This window comes from Artemia sp. Qi Xiang Cuo, chromosome 3 (genome assembly GCF_049724085.1).
Source record: "Artemia sp. Qi Xiang Cuo chromosome 3, ASM4972408v1, whole genome shotgun sequence".
In the NCBI taxonomy this organism is placed as follows: Eukaryota; Metazoa; Arthropoda; class Branchiopoda; order Anostraca; family Artemiidae; genus Artemia; species Artemia sp. Qi Xiang Cuo.
In genome coordinates, this window is record NC_142796.1 from 59,229,248 (window position 1) to 59,251,819 (window position 22,572).

At 35.1% G+C, this 22,572-nt stretch overlaps 1 protein-coding gene across 6 annotated transcripts in view; it reads right to left on the minus strand.

Annotated features, from left to right (window-relative positions):
• Positions 1-22,572, minus strand: part of LOC148954345 (uncharacterized) — a 361,915-nt gene that overhangs the window by 189,056 nt on the left and 150,287 nt on the right. For 5 of the 6 annotated variants that reach the window (XR_016141509.1, XM_089086287.1, XM_089086285.1 and 2 more), the window contains exon 7: positions 16,356-16,469. The exons of the other annotated variant lie outside the window; for it this stretch is intronic. Coding sequence is in view for 4 of the 5 variants with exons in the window: in XM_089086287.1 (XP_088942413.1) it covers positions 16,356-16,469 (114 nt within the window). In the remaining variant the exon portion in view is untranslated. The remainder of the gene's footprint in view (positions 1-16,355; positions 16,470-22,572) is intronic. 6 annotated transcript variants of the gene reach the window in all.

A 22,572-nucleotide genomic window follows, 5' to 3' on the forward strand; every position in this document is an offset into this window, starting at 1 on the left:
TTAATATTTAAAATTATAAAGGTGTAACCTAGAAAAAAACCTAAAAACACAAATGAGACCCAAATACGATATGTAAAATAGATATTACAGAATTAATCGCTAGAGACGAAAACGCCCATTGAAGGTAGCGTCAACATCCCTCCAAAGGTTGAAAAATTATGGAAAAAAAAGAGGAAATAACTCCAGAAAACAGGGAAAAGTTGTGTCTCCTTCTTATGAAGATCACGGGTTCTTTATTTTTGTAGCCTAAAAAAATTGAGCAGATGTCTTCAAATGAACGATACCAAAATATAGTTGAGTAGACAATATTAGACAAAAGTTGAGAAGGAATATGTGTTGATATAGGCTTTTCAAGGCAAGTTATTCCGATGCTATTCCGATTTTCCACTTCTGCGAAACAGGAGTGGAAAATAAAGGAAGAACCTGACACATCATTCATTAGCCTTAGCTTATTATTGACAGGTGTGGCCATAGTTCGACTTGGAAAAAGTGGTAGAAACCAGAAAAAAGGATAGACCTTTAGGCAGTGGCGTCTGGGCCGTCTGGGGAGTTTTGGCTTGTCTTCTTTAACACTTCAATAGGATAAATTTGTCAGGCGAAGCTGTAATTGTAGGAATAGTTGGAGGTAAAGATAAAGTTCTAAGTTCTTAAATTAAGAGGAGGGGGGGGGGGTGTTTGCCCACCCCTAGATTTTCAAAATGCCTTATTGGTAGTTTCATTGACAATTTAAAAAAAAGTCACTTCTAGATTTAGAGAAATATCTTTCGCTCCCCCCTGTTTTTGCGAAATGACACTGCTAGTCTTCAAGCTATACTTAAAATACCTGATTTGACCTCCATCTATGGATCGAATACAATTTACCCAGTCATTAGAATGCATAAAAACACCTCTCTAAGAGGCTTTGTAGCCTGCCATTTATGAAAAACGAAACATATCTAGTGTAAAGTTCTGCTGTCACCACTCTGTAAACCTCTTTTTAGTTCTTTCCATATACCCTTATTGTATTGGCAGATGTAATGGTTTACGTAAATTCCAAAGATAGACGATAAACGTTGGTACATGGTCTTTATTAAATAACGTGAGAATAAACATAGAAAAAATAAGGTAGCACAAGAACAACTAGCTACGACGGAGGCGAAAGATGGACTGCCTTTAGAAATGAGCCAAGAATGTAACTTTCCTGGAACGGAAGTTCCAGCTATTGGTTGTTCAACCATGCCTGGGAACGGGCCCTGTCCAAAGACTAGTTTTAATCCCAACATCCCCCCCTGTACGGTTTTTGTTGACCTCTATCTGGCCATATCGACATGACGCGAGAGACCCGAACCAACCGTCTCAAATTTATGTTCCATACTTTAAAATTTCTCCCCCCTCTGTTAAGTTAAATTTCCCAAATTTGGCTTATCCCCTGCTCGTTAAACCCTCAAACTTTAATTGAATTCAAAACATTCAATACCCTTCCCAAATTATTCACTTCTCACCTACTAACATTCTTCAGCATAAACTAGTAAAGAATTACATAATATAAACACTACACAATACTTGCATTAGTAAAAATTTATATAGTATAAACGAACCACACCAATAACAGTAGTCGGAAACTGGATATTTTAACACTTCATTTTTCTTTGTATACTTTAAAATAGACTTGTTCCCCATACCCCTGAATTTGATGAGGACAAGGAAAGTTGGGATTATGTGTAAACTTTGAATTAGGGCAAAAGGAATGACCGGGAAAGGCTAATTAATCCTGAAAATACCAGCGACAGATAAATGAAATTGCAGAAACTCTAAAAATCATACCATGCAGCAATGACGTTAAGATATTATTCCCAATAAAATCATCGGGGTTTTATTGCTGCGGAACGCCTCGGTTTAGACCTATTTGGTTTTTCTCTACTAACTTGTGGTTCGACAAATGGCAGTACTACTGTTGATATATCTACATAACTATTAGCGCTACGCATTAAAACCATCCCGTGAGGCATCAACCTCATCCCACTGGACCTCAAAACCAGCCCCCTTTTCCTGGGTATCCAAGCCGCCCTGCGAGGCATCAGTACCATCTCGCAGTGCAACAACAAAAATCATCCCGTGAGGCATCAGTACCATCCCACGGGACCTCAAACCCAGCTCCCTTTTCCTGGGCATCCAAACCGCCCTGCGAGGAATCAGTACCATCTCGCAGTGCAACAAAAAAAAACATCGCGTGAGGCATCAGTACCATCCCACGGGACCTCAAAACCAGCTCCCTTTTCCTGGGTAGCCAAACCGCCCTGCGAGGAATCAGTACCATCTCGCAGTGCCTTCTCATTATCATTGAGTCCAAATTTCACCCTCGTCAGCGCAGAAAGAAATTCATCGGGAAAAGAAGACGTGTCTCCTTTCCCCACTATCTGTTCTATCTGTTCATATTGTATTGCAACCTTATACGCATCACCTAAACAAAAAAAAAATTCTGCACTATTCTCTAACAAATACCGTTTGTGGGACGGTCTGATCCACTCCTTGAATAAATTTAAAGCAAATCTTCCAAGAACTGCACCATCATCCCTGGCTTCTAAGGACACCCTACATGACCTTCCTAATTTTTGCATCCTTCTATAGAATAGATATACCCTTTCATCCTTAAATTGAGCCACGCCTACAAACTCTGCAACCATTTTGCCTACTATTTTGCCTGGGGTATATACTACAAGTAATCCAGCTTTTAAACTTGACAAATTTATAATCGTGGGATCCAGATTCCCAAAAAAGCAGCGAAACAAACCATGGGCCAAAAATGACGCAAAGCTTTTGAATCAGACCAATTTAACAACAACTGAAATTTTTTTAACTTTGCAACAAACTCAATTTTTGTAACTTTGTAACAAATTTTGTAACAAACTTAATTATTTTTCCACTTTCTGACTTTGTGAGTGGCGTTATTACTAAAAAAAGGGTCAATTAGCGATCCTATTACTTGGGACTGTTGAGGCTGTTCTATTGGAGGATTAATTGGGGTGGTGCTCAGGGGAGTTGGAGGGTTTGTTGGGACCCATGTCTTGATCTTTTGAAGGTAATCATAAAGTTCATCTTGACTGAAATCAGGATCATTTGAGTCAAATAAAAGAGGTGGAACTATGCCATTTATCCTTCACTGTCTTACAAAATCAAAAGCAACCTTTTTGTTATATCCAATTTCCACAGAATCAAGTATAGGAATAAAAACTGACATATTGAGATCAAAATTTGAAAAAGCAATTACTCTAAAAATTTAAATGTTGGTTTTAAATACAATTCTTTAATTACGGACGCTAGATTTTGGGCAATTAACTTCACTTCTAACAACAAGGGTCTAATAAAATTTACTGGGTTGGTTAACCGCGTTAAATCACTTACGAAAGGTCGTCTGTCTTACATCCAATTGCAGTTGGTCTCAATTAAATCACTAGCGTCAAATGGAGTCACAATTGAGAATTAATTTTCGATTATCGAATTCGCAATGTTAAATTTTGTCTGGAAACTGTCAAATGTAGATCACACGTCGACTGTATAAAATCAGGTAAAAAAAACACCAAACGTAAAATGGCTAAGTGAAGGTAGAAATCAACCGGAGACTTTCAGTTGTAGAAATTGGAATTAGTATGTAGAAGCTCTCGCGAGGAAATCCATATTAGGCATTGTGTAACAGCCTATTTCAAAATGTTCATTTAAAAGAAAGTGTTTCTCAAGAAGGCGCTTTGAATAGAAAAAAGTTCAATACCTCGTAACATTTCGATGTCTTTTTATCAGTCTTTTGTAGTATTTGCGGCTCAATATCACAAGCAATGTTGGTAGCGGGCGAAATAGCTCTTCAATATGTTGCCAGTATTGCCAGTATATATGTTGCCAGTATGTCGTAAGTACTTATAACGGTCACTCAAATGTCACTTGGAGGTTTTCCCCTAGTGATATATGCTCCACTAGTCTCGACCGCTGCCACCACTCTGTAAAGTTCTGCTGTCACCACTCTGTAAACCTCTTTTTAGGTCCTTTCCATATACCCTTATTGTATTGGCAGATGTAATGGTTTACGTAAATTCCAAAGATAGACGATAAACGTTGGTACATGGTCTTTATTAAATAACGTGAGAATACACATAGAGAAAATAAGGTAGCACAAGAACAACTAGCTACGACGGAGGCGAAAGATGGACAGCCTTTAGAACTGAGCCAAGAATGTAACTTTCCTGGAATGGAAGTTCCAGCTATTGGTTGTTCAACCATGCCTGGGAACGGACCCTTTCCCACGACTAGCTTTAGTCCCAAAAGCCCCCCCTGGACTGTTCTCGTTGACATATACATGGCCAAATCTCTAAGAAACGAGACACCAGAAAAAGCCTTCTCGAATTTATGTTCCAAATACTTTACACTAGCATAATAATGCATATTTAGAAAAAAGAATGACAAGCAAGAAAACTCGTGTGGCACAAACAACACCATTCAAAAAGTAGATACTAAAAAGAGAAATTACACACTCTCAACCAAAAGATTGCTCACTCTCTGCCAGGTGGTGAACGTCAAAAAGCGCCAGTAATTCCACCCCGTCTGGCATACTTCATTCACACTGTGGCTCTTCATGCTAAACATGGGACACTTTGCACCATACATTGCGCACTTCAGGCAACCGTGGCACATGCAAGTCATGCAACTTGTAAAGTGGGCAATTCTACTATGAACATTCTAAATTGAACATATTTTCAACAGATTTTAAAAATGATTTTGCATAGCAAAGATCAAATTACAGTTATTTTTATAAAAGTCAGTTTGAAGTTGGAACTCAAACAATATGAAACCAGTAGGACGCCTCTTAAATAAATGTAGATTAACGAATATGGACAATCAAAGCTGCCGGCAGTTGTGTCAATTCATGGATATCTAGAGGTGGAGGGGGGCGGGCAAAATATATTTTTAAGTCTAGGGAGGGGCAGCTTTTTCAATAAAAAGGTCAAGAAGGCATTCTTTACTGAAAATACCCCCCTCCCCCCCCCCAAAAAAAAACAGTTATTGATCACAATCTAAGATGGAGCAAAAATTTAAAGGGCAGACGCTATTCCCCTCCTAATTAGAATGCCTAGCTACCAGCTATTTATTTTTATTCAATCGTGTTCAAAATTAAAGAACTGGAATTGGCGAATAACAAAATGAATATTGGAACACAAAGAACGCACAGTACGCTCATTTTGACATGGCCACTGAGCATTGCTGAATCGATCCATGTAAGCTCAGCGGTACTTACAGTTAACTAGGATATTCCTTTGTTTTTTTTTCGCTGCCATCGAAAAGCCCTAAATACCTTTAATTAATAATATACTAGAAATGAAATAATGAGAAAAAAAAGAGTTTTTTTGTTTAAAAAACGGTTCAAACTTGAAGTTTTTATTGCCAGTAACAATAACTTTTATATTTAGTCCATAATATACATAATTGAATATATGGTTATTGGATAATATAGCAATGAAATGTTTGTCCGACTCGTAAAAGTGGAACGAAGATGCATATAAACAAATTTTGATGCGTTTTTTAAAGTTTTTTTTGTGAACCCCCCTCTCCCCACCCCCCCCCCATCCCCCAAAGAAAAATCCTGAATACAGCCTTGTGTATAATATAAGTAATCCTGTTACTGTATTTACAGAATTCTCGAGTTTTTTTACGTAATTTTTACATTATATATATATATATATATATATATATATATATATATATATATATATATATATATATATATATATATATATATATATATATATATATATATATATATATATATATATATATATATATATATATATATATATATATATATATATATATATATATATATATATATATATATATATATATATATATATATATATATATATATATATATATATATATATAATATATATATATATATATATATATATATATATATATATATATATATATATATATATATATATATATATATATATATATATATATATATATATATATATATATATATATATATATATATATATATATATATATATATATATATATATATATATATATATATATATATATATATATATATATATATATATATATATATATATATATATATATATATATATAATTATATATATTCCTTAATTGTCACTAGAATTCAAGAATTCTTGAGTTTTTTTACGTAATTTTTACATTTTATTCGCCTGCTTTTGTATCTTTTGCTCTCCCTTCCCTCCCAAAACAGATTCCTATACAAGTGCTTGACGTAGCCTACACTTACACGTCGTGGGATATATAACTCGAAAACAATCAAATATGGTTAAGTTAAATATATAACCTTTAAATCTTTAATTTGTATCCAAGCTTCTTTCAAAGTGCTTTAGTTTTCCATTTTCCTAAATAACCGGCTAATTAGCTCAATATCACAACGAAGCACACATTTAAAAAAAGAACTATTGAAAAGAGAACATACTTGTTCTAAAGCAAATTACAACTAATCACAACACTGAAGGGATTGCTTTGCTTCATGCTTTGATAAGCACACCTAACGGCGAAAAGGATAATTACATTTATCAAACAATAAACTAGGGTATGACAATTGGGTAGCAAATTTAATTTCAGAATCTGAAATGTATTGTGACGTACCCTTCGGGGTTGACGAGAGCACGTTTTCACTCTGTAGCATTTGTTTACTTGGAGCTATTTAAGGTTATTTACATTTCTGCTTCACGGTGTGTGATAATTTTAAAATTGTATTTTGTTACATTTTTTACGCATGAATTATATTATTTTATGTAGATTGGTGGTTAATCACTTTTTCAAGTTAATTTAAACAAATTGTATACCAATAAATAATTTCGTAGTCCAGACTGCCGTTCTATTTATAACGAATACAAAAGGAAAATACAAAAAAAAACGGGTAAAACGTTTTATAAGAACGTGGAAGACTATTTCACCATCTCAGAAAAGCTTTCCCGTTTTCAATGTTTCCATTCTGTTTTAAGAATTAAATTAAAAAAACAAGTTTTTTTCAACTGAAATTAAGGAGCAACATTAAAACTTAAAAATAACAGAAATTATTATGTATATGAGGAAGTTCGCCCCCTCGTCAATACCTCACTCTTTACGCTAAATTTCAATTTTTTTCCAATTCTTGAAGAATGACCCCTGAATCACAAAGGCCGTTTTATTAGAATAAATGGCTCTTTTGGAAGTATTAAAAAAACTTTAGCGTAAATAACAAGGTATTAACGGGGGGGGGGCAAACCCTTCATATACGTAATAATTTCTGTTTGTTTTATGTTTTAATGTTGCCCCCTACTTTCAGTTGAAAAAACGTGTTTTCTTTATTTAAATTAATTTCCCAACATTAAATGCAGCTGGGAAATTCGACACCCCCTTCATGGAAAATTTTCTTCCCCCATTAAAAATTCCTCCATGGAAATATCAACGAACTGTTTGACAAATTATGTAGTCATTCTGTCTTTCATTTAATTATTCTAACATTAACTTTTTCATTTTTATTTATTTATTTAATAGAAAGCGGTAGGCCTCCCCCACCTCAGATACAAGGATTTTTTTTAATGTAACTGAATGTAGAGAACTTAGATGGTAGCGGAACTTTAAAAAAAATTAACAATTTTTAGGTATGTTCGTCAGAAAAGTTCCAATCATGAAAGTCCATTGATTTTCTAAGACAACTATACTTCCAAAGAAAATTTGCAAGTTCTTAAGCTATTTGGTGTCATATGTTTTTGTTTACTTTTTGCCTATCTTCTACCCACGTTTTTTTCTTCTAAATTTGGTGCCTGATACTACCAAAAACTGTATAACTGCATATGGAGGTTTTTTTCCTTTAAAATTGGATTCCATAATTGGAGATCCTAATAGATCGTTGGATATTTTTTGTAGAGTATTAAATGAACGATTAGACCATCATTGTCCTTATGAAAAAATCATCGTAAAAAAATTTTTCCACGAAAACCATGGATTTATGAGTCACTCCTGAGATCAGTTAATGAAAAAAATCGTCTATATAAGATAAGAATGAAATATCCATCGCCTGATAATATTATACGATTTAAAAATTATGAAAATCTGTTGGTGAAAACTCTTAGAACGAGTGAGAAAAAGTACTTTGAAAATTCTTTTAGGAATGCTGATTCACCCAAAAAAACCATGGGATCTAAAAATTGGAAATAATTGGAATAATTTTTACCCAGAATTATTAATAGATAAAAATAGTCTTGAATCAAAGGGAAATGGAGCCATTGCAGAATCTTTCAGTGCTCATTTTGCTAGTATTGGTTCTGATGTTACTCGTGGTCTTGGCTCGACTTAAGCTCATTCATATAAAGAATACCTTCGTCAATCAGAGAATAAAAGTATGTTTTTGACCCCCAGTTAGTCTTGATGAATTCAAAAAAAATTAATAGATTTAAATAGAGGTTATTCATCAATTTTGGATGGACTTTCAACTAATCTTTCGAAACACCTTGCATCTGTAATTCATACACCTCTTGTTTATATTTTTAATTTGTGTTTATCTTCTGGGGTATTCCCTACTAAATGGAAAATTGACCGAGATATCCCACGATATAAAAGAGGTGACAAAACTGATGTTGATAATTAAAGACCTATTGCAATATTTTCTCATTTGTCAAAGATTTTGGAAAAGTTATTTCATAGAAGAATTTCGTCTTCTTTAGATAAAAAAATATCTCAACCAAAAGCCAGTTTGGGTTTAGACCTGTTCGTTCTACTGAACAAGCAGTTGCAGCCCTTGTACTAAAAACTAATGATTCACTGAATAATGGTAATTATGTATCATTCATTTTCTACAATATAAAAAAGCATTTGATACTCTAAATCATTCCATGTTGTTTGAAAAATTGAATAACTCTGGAACATGTGGAAAGCTTCTGTCTCAGCCTAACTCCCTGGATGATAATGGAGTGCCCAAGGGGTCTATACTTGGACCGTTACTATTTTTGATATATATATAATATGATCTCCCTAAGTGTCTATACTACAAAGATAGATTAGCACTTATGTTAGCAGAAGATACAGTGGTATCTGTTGAAGCTAAAGCCCCTTCCCTATTAATGGAGAATATGGCGTCTGAAATGAATTCAGTTATCCAGTGGTTTTTTTTAGTGTAATTTTCTAGTTGTTAGTTTTTATAAGACAGAATTTATGGTTTTAGGGAGATATAAGCAAAGAGTCCCTAAAGTTGGGATGGATGAGTTAGTTGACTATGGGTGTAGAATTAGACAGTTTAAGAAATATAGATATTTGTTGATTATTTTTGAGTAGCTTTTACGTTTCCGTAGTCATTCAGACAATCTCTGTATAAATTTAGCCTAAAATTTAGTATGTTTAAATTGATTAAAGTATTTTTTTCCTTTTTAAATTATTGAAATCCTTTATGATTCTCTAATAGAATCAAGCCTCATATATTGTTACATTATTTACCTAAATACATTTCCTAATCATTAAAAACACCTCCAGATATTGCAAAAAAAAGCCGTAAGGATCCTTGGTACTTTCTTTCATCGTCCTGTATAACTTCAAAATCTTTCTGAAACAAAAACTTTATTTTTGTTTCTTCATATGTTAAACCTTAATCAACTTAAGGAATTGCAATTATGGCTCTGGTATTATGATATTCAGTCTCCGGCGAGTTATTTTTATGAATCACAAATTCTTGTTCCCCCTCCCTCTTCGCTCACTCGCTTCTTCGTTGGCTCGTTTTGGAGCATATAAAATCCCTTTGATTAATTGTGAAAGAGATAAATTTTCAATAAGATACCAAATTCCTTTTATGGCAAATAGGCTAAATTTGAATACTAAATTTAAAAATCTTAATGGCCAATCACTTTTAAAGGCTAAATTAGTAGAATATTTTATTAACTTTTGATTATGGGGTGATTCTTCTTATTAATTGGTTTCTTAGTATTGTTCTTAGATTTTACCGTGTTGGGGTAGCCTCCATCGTCCTTCTCTTTTTATATGTTATGATGTTTTTTGGTTTATCTTCTTTATATTTATTTTTGGCGTACTTGAACTCATTGCAATAATTATAAGCCTTCTTTTCGAGCTTAGCTCCCTGTTGGCTTTATTTAATTATTTGTGTTGTTTATTTTTGTATGAAATACAATTTATCCATCTATCTATCTATATTTTTTTCTCATATCTTTCTTAGATAGAATTTGAGTATATGATAGTATGGTTATATGTGTTTCCACACATAGAATCATATGAGTTGGTCATTACCAATACCCTATTCAAACACAAGGCTAGCTATAGAGCCACGTGACATTCAAGAGATGGTGGAGCGAAAAGCCAGATTGATTCTTTCCTCATGTCTCGCCGTTGGAAATCGATTGCTAAGAATGATAGATCGTACATTGGAGCAGATACTGGTTCAAAACATGGGTCAAAACATTGATTCTTTCCTCATGCCCCGCCGTTGGAAATCGATTGCTAAGAATAATAGATCGTGGCATAGAACCGAGCTTCAAAGAAGAAGGTGAAGCCCGGAGACGTCATAAGATTTCACTTTTTAATCTTATTGAAAACCTGTTCTTTCCAATGTCACAAAATACACTTTGATATCTCAAAACCTTATTACTTTTATTCGAATATGTACACTAGTAATTTTTATTATATTTATACAGAAAGATAGGAAAAAAAGGAATTACATGGGAGGATCTTTCCATAGAGGAATTTTTCATGGGGAAGGGAATTTTTCATGAAGGGGGTCCTGGATTTCCCAGCATTATTTAAAAAACGTCTCCTAGTCAAGCTAGATCTGAAGTTGCCACTATCAGCACGCCCTAAGACGAAATCTCGACGAAGATTTGACACCAATCGGTTCGATAATCCTAATATACGACAAGCATTCAGCTTAGAGATATCTAATCACTTTGAAGCTCTCCAAGTGTAAACGAAGGACGAGCAAACCCCAGCTTGAATGAAGAGTGGGTGACCATACGCAATACAATCCACGAGGCCACAGAAGCTACGATAGGGTACCGCAAAGACTATCCAAAAACTAGATGTCAACACCTACAGTCCAACTGGCTGGCAGATTTCAGACAGAAAATTGGAGTTGTTCAAGCGCCTTATTAAGGTAGGATAGAATCCTCAGAAATATTAAATAGTAATGTTCTGTATTATTTTCGGCTATAAGCGCTGATTATTTTTTTTTTATAATTACATTGAATAGGACAAGTAAATTTGAAATAGGTAAGTTTCTCGGAACTAGACTGTTTGCACTGATTTTTAACACAAATTCTGCCACTCTACAAACAAAATGTGAATACGATGCCTGATAATATTCTTTTTACCTTCATTTCAATTAAAAATTGTCTTTTGAACATTGAAACATAGTCATGAGTCAAATTTTATCCTAGATTTTTCACAGAAATAAAGTTGAAACAGTCCACCGCAAACATGACTGGTTTCAAAACCGCTAAAATGGTAACCACTAACACGCAAGCCAAAGGCTTCAGGGAATCGGATGAAGTACGACAAACACATCTGTCAGTGCTAATCTCAAGAACCACAATGTCCACAACAATCAGTGTTCTTTTCTGAACAAAAAAAATCCTGATAAAAAAATGACAAAACACTATTTTTTTAGCAATTGCTGACACCTCAATGCACCACCCAGCTGCACTAACGGCAAAACAAATTCTCACGCCGCTCCTAAGCATCAAACCAGTCAAACCTTCGCTCAGTGCCCCTCCTTTGAAGCTCTGGTTTCTTTTGAATACATTTAAAAAATAGTCTATTCCAACCCAAATCATCAAAAATTAGAATTAATTCCCTATACAAAGATTCTTGATGCATGAGTTACAAAGATCTGAATGGAGCTTAGCTGCATATCGAGTTGCTGGTTAAGTATACATTTGAAACAGATTGAATGAGATTATTGTAGTATGATTTGATGTTTAATCTACTTACTTCTACTTGTTATTAAAAAGGAGAGGGGGAAATGTTTTTTTTCAGAAATGAAATGTATTTTATATTAGTAATAACCAGATATTTTAAAAATAAGGTAAATACTGCACACTGATAGAATTTTTGTTGTGGGGAATTATGCGGGAAATTATGAAGAAAGTTCTTTTTTTACCAAATTCTTTTCACTTTTTTCAGTGTTTTTTTTTTTTTTTAATATTAACTAATGAGATCCTACTAGCATTTTTTGCATCCCAACAGCCAAATGATCTAAGTCTTGGAGAATCTGGGTTCAAACATCCATTTTGAACATCAGCATAATAAATGTATATCATTTTGAAACTAAACAACCTTCAACCTTTTCCGTAATTTTGTTGGAAAAAGAAAGATAAGAAGTGGTCGCGGCGGTAGCAGGGATGCCATTCAGATATTTGTCCTTTCTTGATAAAACTTTTTTCTACCTACCAGACACTACCTATATTTTCGACAAGTTTCCTTTTTAAATCTGTGTTGGGTGTTGAAATGACATTGCCATTAAAATATCGTCAGATTTTAATAGTAGTTAGAACTAGCTGATAATTTTAATCTATTAAAAGACATTATATAATACATACACTGAAGAGGCATTCTGAAACAGCAATTCTTCTCAAAACCAAATATGGCTCCAGAGTTTTGGCCTCTTTATAAATGAGGTAATCCATCCTTCTTTCTTTTTTTTCGTTAAGGTGATGTGGTTGTCTATTGCTCCATTTTCAGGTTCTCTTGTCGGGGAATTTGTCAAAGGACAAAGCTTCAATTAGCGGCCTCTCCAGGGGGCTTAATTATTAAGATCAAACAAGAATTTGGGGGTTGACAAGTTAGAAAAATTGACATTTGCTGAAATTGACCGAAAACGAACAGAAATTACAATAAATAACCGAGTCAAACTCAAAACGAGCAGAAATTAGCATAAGTTGGGCGCAAAACCCCTATGCCTTCCCAAGGCCAGAACAAAATTTGCACTTTATCTTTAAAGTACCATAAGTTACCTTTATTCTATATTCTTAACGGTTCAATTTTTTCCAGAAAATTTAAATTCAAACAAGCCAAGTGACGAGACGGCAAAGGACCAGCTAAAACATCACTTAATTCAACAATTGATATGTGATCTTATTGATGATATAGTGAGCTTAAACCCCTTCTAATTATTCATAAAATTCTGTGCGATTTCACCACATTTTTATGTCTATTGAAATTCTTTACTACGTATTTGTTTTTGCAGTTTTCCCGATTTCAGCTAAAAATTTTACGTTTTCAACTAATTTGTTAAGAGCAGATACTCTCAATCTCCTAGGGTGTCCTTAAAGGACACCCTAGACATTTTAATTAGCAACAAAGTAAAATTCCAATTCTTTGCTTCTATCCAGTTTGATCTCTGAATGAATTTATTCTGATGTTATTACTGTAGCTTTACTGAAAAGGTGTGTTTTTGGCACGGGTGTAGCTAAGAGGGAGGGGATACTCCTTAAATAACTCATTACCCCCTCCCCCAAAAAAAAATCTCAAAAGAAAAACAGAACCAAGTTTTACTCGATCCCGTCTTAAAAAAAAATATTTCAAACGCTGTAAATGTGTGGGAACAAAGATAGCAAAAACATAATTCTTACTTTGTTTTTGTTATACACGCACGACAAATTGAATCCGAAATTTTGGAGGGAAAGTTTCCCAAGATTCACATGCAAAATGTTAATCAGATTTGGTGAGAACCAAGCATAAGTTTGTCAAGCGGCGGTCGAACGAAAGTTTGAATCTACATGGCATTAGTGGGAATCGTCATTTTGATTCCACATTAGTGGGAACCTTCTCCAGATTGAATAAACAACACCAACAATACCAGCAACCAGTTTAGTACATAAGACTGTAGTTCGATACCAGCAGGATATTTATTTTCCAATTTCCACTCCACTCTACCATCATACCTCTACTTATATAAACTCTAAGTTTCGTAAATTCCATCAAATTCTTCAAGTCTGTAAAGAATCGCGTGACAGATATACAACGGGTACATGAAGAGAGTATTTCTTATTGCAAGACATATTCAGAAGGGATTGGATCCTCACAAGATAATATATGTTATATTTTTCTTTTTTTGTGCTAGTCGTGGGAGTAGTTTTGCTGGTTGTTACAACTAATTAACCGTCACTAGACCTTGCGTACTACACTGTCATGAATTGAAACAGAGACATAGACATCAATCACTATGTAAACCTAGTATAAAATACAACCTAAGAAGACAGATAAAAGTAGCGATTCTCAGTGAGACACGATAATTCAAAGAAGTACAAGATAAATGATGCAAAACCCATGCATATTATTTCAATAATTTGACGAAATACAGAGGCAAATTGTTTCCTGATTTAACGATGGTTCCATAAACCAGCAGCAAGAGAAACCACTGAAGGCGTGCAAACATAATTTTTTTCAAAGAATTTCATTAATAGCTCTAGTTGACTCTAAATCAAATATGTAAATAGAGTATTTATACGGTACTCTATCTCTTTATCAGATTGAATAAACAACATCTAAAATAGTTCGGTTGTCTTACAATAGCGACTCGAGTACCTGCCACACCAAATCCTTCTAGCTAAGCCTCTCATGTCCTAGAAGAGACGCCAAGGAGGGGAGAAAAGCTGGAACCTGGACAAATCATATCTACAGCCTATTAGAAGGAAGAGTAAATTCGGTTACAAATTGTCAGCCATTCATGGAGCATATAGCAGGAAAATCTTCAGCATGAACCAAAAAATATGCCCATTCTTTTGCACTAAGATCTTACAGCTAAGATATCACATCTATCTGCTAAGATTTCCGTTCTTTTAATTCATCTTTATTCTAAGATGTTACATTTCACTGATGTTAGCAAAAAGTGTGAAAGACGCCATCTTTCTACCATATAGAACAATGATGAGAGAACTTTGATGATATACTCATCATTGTTCTTAGACCACTGATCAGAGCAGAATGATGAAAGACAAAAACTTTTGCAAAAAAACGCTATAAGATGCAATATTAGAGCAAAGATTTCACTTTTAGGCGTTCTTTATCAAAAGATGTAAGATCTTAGCAAAAAGATGAGTAAAAGAACGGCCCTAATATCTCACAGATCCTTAGATGCTTGGCAAGGTGGAAACGCTTAGTTCCCGTTACAAGTACCATTAAGTAAGAGTAATGTATATTGCCGCCATGATTATTAGATGCAGTTATGCAGTTCTTTACATTCCCAGTTGCTGAATGAGGATTTCAAAAAGTGGCTTTGTTCAGAGGAAGGGGGTACCAAAAGAATGAAGAAAAGGGGAGTTTATCTCCCGTGTACTTCTTCTAACAATTTTAAATAAGTTATTATTTTTTTTACTTACATTTTTAAGACCAATTCACGATTCGGAGGAGTATTTTAGGAAAAATGCTTTTCTTACCTAAATTTTGAAAGACCAATTTACGAGCCAGAGAAATGTTCTAAGAAGGGGGGGGGGGAAATAAGGTAGACGCTCACTCTCTGGAAACCCCCTAGGTTGTGTGGATCTTGGCAGAGTCATAGAATTGAAGCAATTATTCACATCTCCATTCACTTTAAATCTACCATGGCTATTCAGAAGGCATTTTATGAAATTTTCTAGAACTGATATTTTTAACCTAGCTCCTTACAGGTGGTTCCACTTACCGACTATAAACCCCTCTTACTCAGGCGAAAAAAAGACGCCTGAGGCCAACACAGCTGCGCACTCTTCTCTTCCGCACTAGTGTGCTCACAGCTTTACTGTTACTTCCTCCAATTAAGTCGTCTACAATAACATCTTAATCTTTCAAACCACCCACGCTCCAGAGTATTTTGCTTCACCACTGTCGTTCCCGTGGCTTTCAGCGTCCTAATCTTTAACTTAAAAGACTTAACTTCCTATTCTGCCAAACATTTTTCATTTCGGAAAAACACTCTGCATCTTAGCTATTTTACGCCTTCACTACCTTCATTGCTAAACATGCTACAATGCTAACCAGGTAAGCAAAGCTATCACCCTGGTTGATCATTTCATTACTGTAGTCTTCAATACCATGACGTCCATGACTGTCAATACTCTAATCTATGTTCGCACACTTATTTTCCTATTCTTCGACAGCTCTCTTCAACTGAGGACAAACACCCTTAGCCTCGGGCTATTCCTTTTTTTATATTTCACTGCCTCCGCAAGCGCTACAAATAGTATAAGGGACAGAAAAACAACTGAAGAAAATGAATAAACAGTAGTGAGTATATAGAATGCATAGAACAAATTTTCAGTTTGAGAAACAGAAAATGCGGCATAAAACCACGTAACATAAGTGTAAAAAATGAATCTGGTACATAAATGGAAGAAACATACCCCTTGACACTCTGGGAGCTTTCACTGCTCCTAAGCCGAAAAGAGGTCGTCCGTGTCCATCTGAGGGAGTAGGTTCTCTTCTAGCTTGCTGAGACTGAAATGACTTAGATGGCGCTAAAAATTAAACTTGGATAATTAATAACTGTTCTCTCTCTCTCTCTCTCTCTCTCTCTCTCTCTCTCTCTCTCTCTCTCTCTCTCTCTCTCTCTCTCTCTCTCTCTCTCTCTCTCTCTCTCTCTCTCTCTCTCTTCTCTCTCTCTCTCTCTCTCTCTCTCTCTCTCTCTCTCTCTCTCTCTCTCTCTCTCTCTCTCTCTCTCTCTCTCTCTTCACATTTTCATTAAAAATGCCTTTCTTAGTTTTTTTCATTGAAGAATTGCAAAAACAACAGAACTGCCCCGATTTCAAAAAATACATTTGTCGTCCCCCTGCATTTTCGTGAATCGGTGCCACTAATTAATAAAACGTTTTGATCCAACATGTACTATATTTAGTACCTTCTAAGATGCTGCTTACAGAGATAGATTTAAAAAAATAAAACATAATGCATAACTGTTTTTTAAAATTCAAGAAGTTTTTGCTGGGAATTTTAATATTGGGCCCGTAGTCGATTGATTATCAAAAAAAGTATTAAATAACCGACCTGAGTCTACCGCTTCAGAATGTCCGATTGCTTTTTATAAAACCCTTCATCCGAATCACATTTGGTCAATATAATTGTGTGAACTGTTTTGTATATCTAAAGTAGCGTGACTCATTTCTTTTGATTTTGTTTCGTCCTTCTTCTCTTTTAATGTGTGCACTACGGTGTAACATTTTTATGTTTCTAGTGGGTAGTAAAAACATGCTATTATTATAAATACATAATTTATTTTAATTGTTTTTTAAGTTCTTATGTTTAACATTGTTCTGTTCTATCTCGTTTATGTACCCTTAGCGCAGCGATCGCCAACCTGTGGTCCATCGACCACTGGTAGTCCATGAAAATGTTTAGGTGGTCCATGAAGAAACGGGGCCATTATCAAACAATGTCTCTTTTTTATATTCCATTAACATAAAAAAAAGAAAAAAAGAAGGAAACTTATCAGATTCAAAATTTGAAAGTTGTGTTTATTATTATATAGCTTTATTGCAACTGAAAAAGGCTAAAAAAAAAAGAATTGAGATGGGGGTTTTGTTGACACATTAAACGATTTCTGCCGCTGTACATTCTTGAATCTACATACATCTATGACAGTATGTATTTCTGTTTGGCTTTCTATTTCTCCGAGCAAATTTTTGCGAAAAAGGCTCATTCTGTTTCAATTTTCTATCCAGTCTCCAGTATTAATTTAGTTTAGTTTCTATGGGAACTATACGTCCCTGATTTTCTGCGGCTCAGCATAAGCTCCTTGAAAGTAAACTAATACTTATGTGAGCAATTGTTCTCAAAGTTGAGAAATGGAAGTGCAAAGCTCAATTTAAAATTTATTTAATTAATGGTATTTCCTGAAACTGTTGAGTCAGAAAATGCAAGGACCCGTAATGAGTTAGAAAAGCCAAGTTGATATTTTGACTTCTTTAGAAAAAGTGAAGATAAAATAAGTGATAACAAATAGTAGCAAAAGTGCTGATCAGCTGATCAGTCTGCTGATCAGTGAATTTGACTTGCCAGAGCATCCACAGTCCTCGTCAGACAACAATACAAAGAACATTCAAAAAGGAGTTCAAAAGAAAAAGGCGCAAAATATCAAGAAAATAGGATTCAGACTACCTAAAATTTGGATTTATTCAAGAACCTCGTAATGAACTGGGCCCAAGACCTCTTTGTGTTATTTATCATGTAAGTTTATCAAACACTGTCCTGAAAACGCCAAAACTTAAAATTCACTTGTAATTAAAACGTCCCTGTTTAGTTGACCAACCACTTGAATATTTTCAAACAGCGTATGAAACTGGGAAAAAGCAAATAGGGGCTGTACAAAAATGGCTGCTGAAGATAAGTCCCTATTAAGGACTTCCTACTTGATAGCACTCGAAATGGGACAAAATAAAAAGCCTTATACGATAGGAGAAGACTTGATCAAATTTTGCATGTTACAAGCCTGTGAAGTTGTTTCGGGAAAACAGGCTATACAAAGACTGAAGTTAATTTCTATTTCTGCTAACACTATTTAGGCGCAGAATTGAAATAATTATTCTATTTAGGCGCAGGATTGAAGAAATGATTGAATATATTAAAAATCAAGTTATGAAAATGGTAAGAAATGCACCATTTTATTCAATTCAACTTGATGAATCTATTGACGTCAGTAACAAAGCACTTGTCCTTTGTGTTGTGAGGGTTGATTTTCAAAGACAATTACAAGAAGAACTTCTTTGCTCGCTGAAATTGGAGATCAGAACAAGCTGAAATTGGAGATCAGATTCGATATTTTTAAAGCACTTGATAGTTATTTCCTGAAGCCTGAAATTGAGTGGAAGAAATGAATTGGCATTTATACAGACTGTGCTGCAAAAATGACTGAACGTTGCTCAGGAGTTGTTAGTCACCCAGAAATTTTGTCTACCCATTGCATCATACATCGTGAGCAGCTTGTGGTAAAAAAAAATGCCCCCAGAAATAAACGAAGTATTATCCAGAAGTATTATGAGAGTTCAGAAACATAAAGATCTGAACTCTCAGATGCTTGAAATGCTCTGCAAAGAAATAGGTTCCCAGTACACTCACCTTTTTCATCATACTGAGGTAAGATGGCTATTGAGGGACAAAATGCTGAGCCGACTATTTGTCTTTGCGTAGATTTTTTTTTCAGTAGCAAAATGATCAGAAATTTGTCCGATGATGAGTGGGTAGTCAGGCTGGCATACCTGGCAGATATTTCTTCTCTGTTAAATGGACAACTAAACATATCTTTGCAAGGACAACTTAAGGACCTGGTTACATTATGAGGAAAGATAGAGGCTTTTCGACAGAAAATATCACCGTGATCAACCCGGGTGGCAGATGGAGATCTACAAATGTTGATGAATAATATGGGAGAGAAGGATCTCAACCGTCAAGGGGTATCCATGAGTATTCAACAGTAGTTTCAGTCGGTGATATAATATTTTCATTTGTATTACCCAAGGGAAGAAGATCCCAGACATGTAAATATGTAGATAATGATCGATTTCTATATAACATTGAAGAGGACAAATTAAGCACAAAGGAAACAGAAAGCCTCACTTGTCTTTCTTGTGATGACAGCCTAAATTCCAAGTCCTCTTTATCAAGAGCTCATCTTTGGGTATCTCTCAAAAATGACTCCCACTACTGAGCAAGAAAGCTATGAAAATTTTTATATAAATTTCAATTACATATTTGTGTGACGAAAAATTTTCATCTTTGACAGTAATTAAAACTCGGTACTGCTCTCGGCTTGTAATAGATGCAGCTCTTCGTCTTGCAGTAACATCATTGAAGCCGAACCTCCACATCATGATGTCAAATATAAAAGAGTTAATATTAGATATTTCCTATTAATTATGTTAAAACTTTTCTGATTACCATTTTTGGATGTATTTACAGCACCTTTCTTTTCCAAAATCAACATAAGTGGTGCACCAAATAAAAATGACACATTTAGTGACCCATGAACTTGTAAAGGTTGGTGACCGATGCTCTAGCGCACACAAAAATTGCCATGACCAGAAGAAAATACGTGTAACAAAAATGGCTCCGTAGATGGCAAAATATAAACAAGACATTATTTGGATATGTACGTTGAATAATCCCACCCTGCATGGGCACCCACGTGAGCTTTCCCGAGAAGCGGGTAGGCAAGCACGTAAGAAAAAAAAATTGTGAGAAGGAGGCGCCAAGTTTTGGAAAAATGACTTTATCGCAAGAAAATGGTGAAGTTTTTCTTTCAAAAACAACTGTATTTGCCGTTTTGATATATCTTTCGTCTTCCAGGGGGGGGGGAGGGCTCAGATGCCCTATCTTCTATCTCCTTACGAATGCCGTTGTCTTCCTTTAATTCTCAACGGCAGAGATTATTATCTAATGATTTTTTACTTCTAAAAAATGAAATAATTTTAATTACTCACTCTCGATTCTCCCCCCCTCCCAAGAAAACTGTAAATTTGCAATGATATATATAGATTAAACCTAAATAAAAAAAAGAAACAAATGACTTAATCTTGCTTGGAAATAAATATAAAAAAATAGTGAATACGAAATTCTTTTTATAAAAACGGATAAATGCGAGATGTTATCAAAGAATGATGAAAAAAAATTGAATAAGTGTGCATAGTGGATGCATCAATGCAATCTGATTATCCCAGACTCTCGAGTTCCAGTTGAATACTAGTTTGGAATTTAATTCCAAAGCTCTTCGCTAATATTCTATGTGAAGTTGGTTAAAAAAAATGTTATCATCGTCAAAAGCTTGCTCATATTGCATCCAAAATATCATCGAACGTTATAAAACAACACACGTTGTTGTGCCGAATGAGATGGATCCTTATAATCTTCGTTCCGACAATGCTCTAAATCATGGAGTATTACCCGTGTTGCCTCTGTCCTGGAATCAGATGGCAATCCATTGAACATAACTTTTGTAATATGAATCTATGTCTTTACCGCAGACTTTTGTACCGCCTGTGCCGCAAGGGGCACCCAGGGCATCGTGAAGAGTCTTTATCATCATGTTGCAGCTACCCTGTCTTCCCACTCGGGTTGGATAAAAGTGATAAGGCTGCATACTGTGTAGGTCAGTCTGGTAATTGCACGGTAGTGTATCCCCGTGTTTCTGGTCCATAGATCTATGCCAATACCTAGGATAGGCTTCAAAGACTGTTGGTTTCCAGTGGGAACTGTCTAGGTTAGGCTCTATTACTCTCTTGTCATCTGAAGCTGACCCAGATTCTGGGTCAGGAATATGACGTAAAAGTCCTTCGAACATTTCAAAGCTTTTTGATACTCTAGCCCAAAAACATACTAAAAAAGACTAAACCATACGAAACATAAGGTAAGATATAAGGTAATGTTGACAGTTTCTAAAATAATTGTCCTATAAATCTGTTGGGCCATCTGGTGAAATAAGGAGTTCCCCGAGGTAACACCATCCTTCATATCCTTTTTTTCATTTTCCATTTTTCATATCAAAAAACGAAGACCCTATTAATGCTTCCCTACCTCTTCCAGTCGACCCATTAGAGATTGAGAAATAACCTGATACGTGAATTCTAAACTTTCATACAATATGTCACTTATCTCTCAGCTCAAATTTTTACGCGTCATACCAGGGTTATCTATAAGGATGAAGCTAACAAGAGAGTTTATGAACTCCGTCTTCTTGAAATTCATTTTTTGACAGCCGTTCGTGGAGTAAAACTCCATTGGACGGGATCCTCCTATGCTAGTAAGCTGGGAGCAATCTTTCTCTTCAAAATTCTTCTTCCATCTAGCTCGACCATCTCTCTGTACAAGCCCTGCACAAAATATGCTGTCTAACATGGCAAAATTCGGCTTCCCGCTTTTCGCTTTATGCTCCTGAAACAGACTTGATGCAGCTCCAGAGGATCCAGAACAGGGCTTGTTGGACAAGCTTTATTATCACCAGAGACTTACCTTTAAAGGCAAGGTTCGGTGTGAAGGCAATGAATTTCTTTTATATGTCCGTCAGCTCACCTTCTTCTGAGGTGCTTTATTGATTCAAAGGTCTAAGACGTGCACAATCCACTCCAGCAACCCGAAGAAGGAAAAATCAAGGGAAGAGGACGTCAAGTGAGTTGAAGGACTTTTAAAAGTTCATCAACTCACCTTCTTCTGATGCACTTTCTCTCTTGATGCAACCGTCAAACACGTACACAACTCACTCCGACTACCCGAAGAAGGAAAAATCTAGGCAAGAAGACTGAAGAAACAACCCTTATTCGCGTTGCGCATCTATCTGGAAAAGTCCAATTAAACACACTTGTTAATACCTTCAACTGAGGTCCCAACCGCTAAATAAAAGAAGAACGAAAAACCTCCAGAGCCAATGCTGGCGCAATGGCCCTAAATGGGACCCGGTAATTAAACTTGGTAAAAGACTAGGATTTAAGACTAGGAAATATTTCATCAAACCATATGTTGATTGGGTGTTGACAGTTTTCCTGGCTCTGTGAAAATATGTTTTAAAAAAGGGATACTAAAGTCATATTTACTCAATAATTAATATTCATTGAAATAGGTTTAATTTATAATTAAATC